The 7,300-nt window shown below is 38.3% G+C and overlaps 1 protein-coding gene and 1 pseudogene across 2 annotated transcripts in view; one reads left to right on the forward strand and one right to left on the reverse strand.

Annotated features, from left to right (window-relative positions):
- Positions 1-117: 117 nt before the first annotated feature.
- Positions 118-735, forward strand: LOC100956208 (annotated as a pseudogene).
- A 4,386-nt stretch (positions 736-5,121) lies between these two features.
- The window catches only part of SENP6 (SUMO1/sentrin specific peptidase 6), a 105,923-nt gene continuing 103,744 nt past the window's right edge, over positions 5,122-7,300 (reverse strand). For both annotated transcript variants that reach the window (XM_023517263.1, XM_012809526.1), the window contains one exon: positions 5,122-5,653. In XM_023517263.1, coding sequence (XP_023373031.1) covers positions 5,444-5,653 — 210 coding nt within the window. In that variant the 3' untranslated portion in view covers positions 5,122-5,443. The remainder of the gene's footprint in view (positions 5,654-7,300) is intronic.

Genomic DNA, 7,300 nt, shown 5'->3' on the forward strand with positions numbered 1-7,300 from the left:
GTGAGCTGTGATGCCAGGACACTCTACCGAGGGTGACAAAGTGAGACTCTGTCTCTTAAAAAAAAATAAATTACATATACATATATAAAATGCTTCTTTCCCAAGCAGCTGCTGAAGATGGCAGAGGGGCAGGTCCTGCTGGATGGCAGAGGCCATCTCTCGGCCGCCTGGCGGCCTTTGTGGCCGAAGAGGTACTGCGGGGCGGGAAGGTGGTGGTTGTGTGCTGCGAGGGCATCAACCTCTCTGGCAGTTTTTACAGAAACAAGTACCTGGCCATGTTCACCCTCCGCAAAACGATGAACACAACCATCCGTTGTAGGCCAACCCAGCCCGTGGCCCCCAGCGCCCGGAGAGAGGCATGCTGCCCCACAAGAGCCAGCGTGGCCAGGCCGCCCTGGACCGCCTAGACGTGTCCGATGGGATCCCAGCACCCTATGCCAAGAAAAAACGGATGGTGGTTCCTGCTGCCCTCAGGGTCGTGCGTCTGAAAGCCTACAAGAAAGTTTGCCTACCTGCGGCACAGGACGTCGCCTGAGGTAGCAGGCAGTGACAGCAGCCCTGGAGGAGAAGAGGAAGGAGAAGGCTAAGATCCACCACCCGAAGAAAAAGCAGCTCATGAGGCTGCGGAAACAGACCGAAAAGAACGTGGACAAGAAAATTGACAAATACAGAGGTCCTCAAGACCCCCGGACTCCTGGTCTGAGCCCAATAAAGACTTTATTCCTTATGTTTGGCCTGGCCTGTCCGTCCTCCATCGCCACCCTGGGATGTGGGGGAGCCAGGGAACAGCAGTCTGGGTGCCACAGACAACCTGAGACTTAGAAAGAAAAGGCCCTTACACGCTGCAAGTCTGTCAGGTTAAGTGACTCTAGGACTTGCGTCAACATAATTTATGACCTTGTTCATGAGTTTTAGAAAATCGATAGGACCACCAGTTAAATTTGAATAATTGTGGGGGAGCCCTGCCTTGTGAGTGGGGGATCTGGTTTACCTTCTCACCTGGTCAACACTCTACTCTGCATCTGGTAGAGTGTGAGAAAACGCTTGAGGGGACAGTATAAGCTTGGTGTTGTACTGAGTATTTATAGATGCACAGACTGGGGAGGCGAGATGTGCAACAGGAGGTTACAGGGATCACCTTGCTCCTTCCCCGTATTCTGCTACCCAGGAACAAATAAATTGCTTTCAAAGAAAAAGAAAAAAAAAAAAAATATATATATATATATATGTATGTACATACAAAACAACCTTGCTTTTCCTGGCCCCCTAACTCCTGGTGACCCCTACTTAAAAGTTCACAAACCAGTCATTTAATAACTGATCTTGGAGCTGGCTCTGCGGCACGATGATAGTGTCAGACTTCTTAATTCACCTTAAAATCTTACCAAGAGTTGATGTCTAGTGCTATATAATTTGCAGAAACTACTTTCTTCCTTTGAAAATCAGGACATTTGCTGGTCTTTAATCTGTCAGTACTTTAATAGAGGTTAAGCATCCCAAATGCAAAAATCCAGAATTAAAAATGCTCCAAAAACTCAAAACCTTCTGAGCACCAGCATGACACTCCAAGGAAATGCTCACTGAAACATTTTGGATTTTTGGATCTGGGATGCTCAACAGTTAAATATAATGCAAATATTCCAAAATACAAACAAAACAACCAACCTTAGTTCCAAGCGTTTCAGATAAGGGATGCTCACTGTGTAATGTCTCCAGGCTTAGTAACGACAATTTAATGAACTCATGGTCACGTTCATGATGGGAATTTGGGAGGAAGTGAAGTGGTATCGTAAAGCGTCTGAGAAAAGCTGCAGACAAGCCTCATTATCTTTGGGATCAGCAACTTGAAAACCATCAAGGACATACAGTGATCTTTCAGATTAGTGGTGTGCTCCCAGGAAGTGTGCAAAATAGCTGGGACGTACTCTGAAAATATTTGGCATCACTGGGATTGAGATACTGGGTATGTGCAGTTTGAAAAATGTCCTCCCTCCAGGTGATTTGTATGCACATTTCTACAAAAAAATTCTAGTTTAGCATACCATCCTCCTCACTGTAATCATCTCCACTAAATAATGTAACTGTAACATTTGCAATAAAGACATCTAAGCTTTCCACTTTATGAGTATCTGAGGTCATGGTCTGTGGCATGTTTCTCTGAGTACATTACATACTGATTTCTCCAGTGTTATTTTTACAGTACATCATTGTTCCTTGATGTAGGGCTACTTTCCTCATAGTTCACATTGCTTTCATCAACCAGTTCTCCCTCTACATTTAAATTTGTTTTGGAATAGTGGTTTTCATAACCTGTTTTTTTCTTCCAGAAAGCGGAAAAATGACAGATGGACCAGAAACCACTGTTGGAGCGTGTCAGGACATTTCCCAGGACAGTCTGGTCTTGGTTCTGTGTGCTTGGTTGTCAGTAACTGTCAGAACTATTCACTTGCCTAGACAGTCTGCAGCACCCTGACCATCGCCTCCTCCCTCTCCTCTTGTTCTTCCCGTCATCTACAGCACAGCCTTGTAATCTGTCTCTCCTCCAGACATGCAGCACGACATTGCCTCATGTCTCAAGAGTTCTGTTTCTTCCTTGTTCCCTTACATTATCATAATCCAGGATCTTTACTCCAACAAGTCTTGGTCATATATTATATATTAAAATATATTCTTTATTTTTCTTGTTCAGAGAATTGTCTAAGTACATTTTTGGATTTTTTGAAAATTAATATTCTTTTTACATTGTCTTACAGTCTTCAGAGATCATAGATGGTTTTTAAGGAAAAAATAGTGAATTTCATTTTGGTGACTTAAAATGGGTTATAATTTAGAAAATTTTATGCTTTCAAATAAAACCTCCTATATTTAATTGACTAAGATTTTTTTTTTTTTACAGTTTTTGCCCAGGGCTGGGTTTGAACCCGCCACCTCTGGCATGTGGGGCCAGCGCCCTACTCCTTTGAGCCACAAGCACTGCCCCAATTGACTAAGAATTTAAGCACAGATTACTAAGTAAAGAAAAGCTAACTGTTTTTGGCTTATGTGAGCTTGAAATAATACCATTAAGTTTTCAGCTGTCTGAAGTAGGTATAGTAACATCAAAGGGAAGAGACTAAACACAACCACCTCTGCTCTACCAGAGCTGAGACATACAAATTTTATGGCAAGTAATCTAAAACTCTTCTAAAAATGATTAACTGTTATTCTATCCAACAAGAAAACCAATACAACAGCTCCATCTAATTAGTTAAGACACCAGATACTTGTCATGCAGTTTCAGTGTCTAGTAACTATCTTCTAAAGTTCTGTTTCACAGCTTCTAAGTACTAACAACACATTTCAAAAGGTTGATATCAACTTTAAATTACAAAGAATTACCAGAGTACACAATTGTCAAGTGAATATGCAGACACACCAACCTGGCGATCTCCAAAGATTTCAATATATATATTGCAAAGTCATCAGCATAACTTCCAAAAATAAAATTGGACATAAAGTGGGAGAAATGCCACCAAATAGCTGAGTGCTCTACCTCGACAAAGCTCACATACATCCATCTGTATTTTTCACATCAAAACATAATTGACTTGAATTGGCCCAAGGGACAAATTATATTTTTATCTTCTTAAAAATTATCTAAGAGTGCAAAAGGTAATCATTTGAAATTAAAACAAAAACAATTAAGGATTTTGAATATTTTTTCAGTATCTTTGAATTCTAACAAAATATAGTTTATTTAAAAAGTTAAATATGCCAATTGTACTTATTGCTCTTATCTTTTTAAAAAACTTTCCATTTTTTTGTCTTAGTTTGAGATCCAAAGGCACTTTGCCAAAAAAAGAAACAGGCTTTCTGACATTCAGTAAATAAAAAAATTAAATTCTTATTTTTCATACCTGATCTAGTTACGATATCTGAGCTAATAGCTCTAGGTTAACACTAAAAAGAAACAATCAAAAGTTTAAAAAAATTGTGAGGCTAGTTCAAAGTAACAAAGAAACCACTTTATAATTTATACCACTTAGCAGCGACCTCCCATAAGCTCACATTTTAATATTCCACTTACTGGGGGCATCTCAGCAGACTGGTTGGTGGTTAAGTAACACCTCAAACATCCTGTGGACTTTATTAAATTTAAGAAAATAGCCTAAAGTGTTGGTTGCAAGGCCAGAGACAGCCACATTCTAAATAAAATAATTGCCAATGATAAAAGGGCCTTCTTTTTATTCTCAACTATTTTTGATATGTATATTTAAAACTTCATTGTTTAAAAAAAAGACTGTAAAAATATATATTTTAAATCTCAAAGTTAATTTGAAAGAAATGTCTACCACTTCATTTGAAAAATAGCTTCTGTAGATATATGCAGGATTGCCATATGAGTTATAAATCTGCCATCAAAGCCATCACATTTTAGTAGTTTTAAAGGGGAATTCAAAGATTTTTGCTGCATTATGCAATTGATTAAAAACAGTACTTTTACATGTAAAAATAATTTACACTGAAAAACTTAAGCAAAAAGTCTGATACTTTATCAAAACAACATGAACAAAATGAACAATGAAAAATAGCAAAAGCTATTACAAAAAATAGTAAAGTCCTATTTAAATTCCTGTTTTTACACAGATTAAAAATGTATATCTGTGAATTATATCACACAGATTGTAGCATACTTTTAGCTGTAATATAGAAAGGTAACACGGGATATTTAAAGTTCAAGCTGCACTTACCAAAACAGTTTTAACCTGAGTCTTTGATGTTTTCGGAAACATATATGACAATGATGTGTGCAAGCACAGTTAGTTATTTTTAGTAGTATAATTCAAGATTCCTTGTTTGGAATTGCTCTTAATATTGCTTGTTAAATATTTGCATACAATTATAAACATTTACTACATTTCTGTGTTGTCTGAACAGAGTATATGAATTGAAAAGATGTTATTTCTATTCTGCTATACAAGCATATGATGATGTCTTCTTAGTTTAAAATATCTTAGTTTTCACATTTTGAGTTATGAAAATATTGTAGAGGGTCAAAAGATTACCATAGATACTTGAGTATTCCCATGAAATACGTCACACCCACTAAGAAATTATACAACATTCACTAAAGAATATCAATCATTTCCTCCTATAAATATTTTCTTTTTATTTTGTGTTTAGAAGTTGCAATTTTAAGTACTATTAACAGAAAATACATAACAAAAGCTTCCTAACAAGTGAAAAAAATAATTATAAATGCTGGAAAAATTGGCCTCATTAACATATTTACAGACTTTTACTTAATACATACTCCTTTGGAAATTAATTATATGACATTTATACAAGCATTAAAATTTCCAAGTCACTCTGAGTAGTGAGCACTTCAGTTCTTTACTGTCTATACCCACAGTTGAAAGTCATTTAGTTTCTGAAGGCAGAACTGATTAAGCAACAGAAATGGTCAATCTGAAATACTGTTGACATAATGTTCTGTTCCTTTGCCTAAAGATGTTTCTGTTAAGTAAGTGTCTTTATGCTTTTTTTTCTCTTTGCTCTGATCTTCCTGCAGCTTCAGAATTATATTTCGGATTTCTTCTCTTTTTGTTCTCATTCTTGGAGGAGGAAACCATTTTTCCAAATTCATGGGTAGTTCAAAATTGAGAATTGGAGTCTAAAAATAAAAATATTAAATGCATATTTTAAATTACAGTAAATGACAATTTAGTTTTACTCATATAAACATTCCAAAGTTAAAAAGGAGAAAACCAATAGCTAATTCAGTATGTGTTTGCAATTACATGTGAGTTTACATGTGATTATCTATCACATGCTAGGCGTTGCGCTTAGGCACTGGGTAGTTAAGACATGGTTTCTACCTACAGAAGTTACAGTCTAGTTCAGGGGCTGGTAAATTACAGTGAATGCTCAAATTCTGCCCTTTGCTTGTTTTTGTAATAAAATTTTACTAGAAGACAGCCATACCACCACATTTACACATTGTCTGTGGATCACTAGACAACAGCAAAACTGAGAGTGGCAATGGAGACCATATAGCCATGAAGTCTACAATATTTACCATCTGGCCCTTTATAAAAATGTCTGCCAGGCCAAGATTAACCTGAGCAACTTAACTGAGACCCTATCTATAAAAAAAATTAAAAAATGAACCAGGCATGGTGGCACTTCCTGGAGTCCTTGCTACTCAGGAGGCTAAGGCAGGAAGATCACCTAAGCCCAGGAATTTGAGGTTACAGTGAGCTGTGATTGTATCACCACACCCCAGCATAGGTATCAGATCAAGACATGTCTCTATAAAAGAAAAAAAAGGCTTGCCAGCTAGCCTCAAATAAATGATTCAACAATTAAAATGACAACAGGTTTTTTAAAAAAAGAAATGAACATATTTGACATTAAGTGAGGATTCAGAGGCCTTGGTGGTTGATACGCTGGATGATCAGTGAAGGAGGAAGGTATCAAGAAACTGCAAACCAGAGTCTCTGGAGGTAAGTGTGGGACTGCACATCTGAAGTCAAACCAGAAAGTGAGGGGAATGGTCAACAGAGTCCAAAGGTACAGGGAGATCAGGAACAATTTTAACATAAGGTTAAGAATGAAGCCAGATTTTAGGTAATTGAGAAGTAAGTAGATTTGTGAAAATGGAGACAGTGAACATAAATAGTTTAAGAAAAACTAGGCAGGCAGTGCCTGTGGCTCAGTGAGTAGGGCACTGGCCCCATTTACCAAGGTGACGGGTTCAAACCTGGCTCCCGCCAAACCACAACAAAAAAATATCTGGCATTGTGGCAGGTGCCTGTAGTCCCAGCTACTCAGGAGGCTGAGGCAAGAGAATCACCTAAGCCCAGGAGTTGGAGGTTACTGTGAGCTGTGTGATGCCGCCACGGCACTCTACCAAGGGCGATAAAGTGAGATTCTGTCTCTTAAAAAAAAAAAAAAGAAAGACAGACAGACTAGATGCAGTGGCTCACACCTGTAATCCTAGCACTCTGGGAAGCTGAGGTAGATGGATTGCCTGAGCTCAGGAGTTCTAGACTAGCCTGAGCAAAAACTAGCTAGGCATTGTGGTGGGTGCCTATAGCCCCAGCTACTTGGGAGGCTGAGGCAAGAGGATTGCTTAAGCCCGAGGGTTTGAGGCTAACTGCAAGCTATGATGCCACAGCACTGTACCTAGGGCAGCAGAGTGAGACTCTGTCTCAAATACAGAACAAACAAAAAACCCAAAAAACTTCAAATAAATATTTATGTGAAGAGGAGAAGAGAGAGTAAAAGAGGCAGTCTGAATCATGGGACAGATTTCTTT

The sequence above is a fragment of the Otolemur garnettii genome, unplaced genomic scaffold (assembly GCF_000181295.1).
Source record: "Otolemur garnettii isolate 467f Iridium unplaced genomic scaffold, OtoGar3 scaffold00107, whole genome shotgun sequence".
Taxonomy (NCBI): Eukaryota; Metazoa; Chordata; class Mammalia; order Primates; family Galagidae; genus Otolemur; species Otolemur garnettii.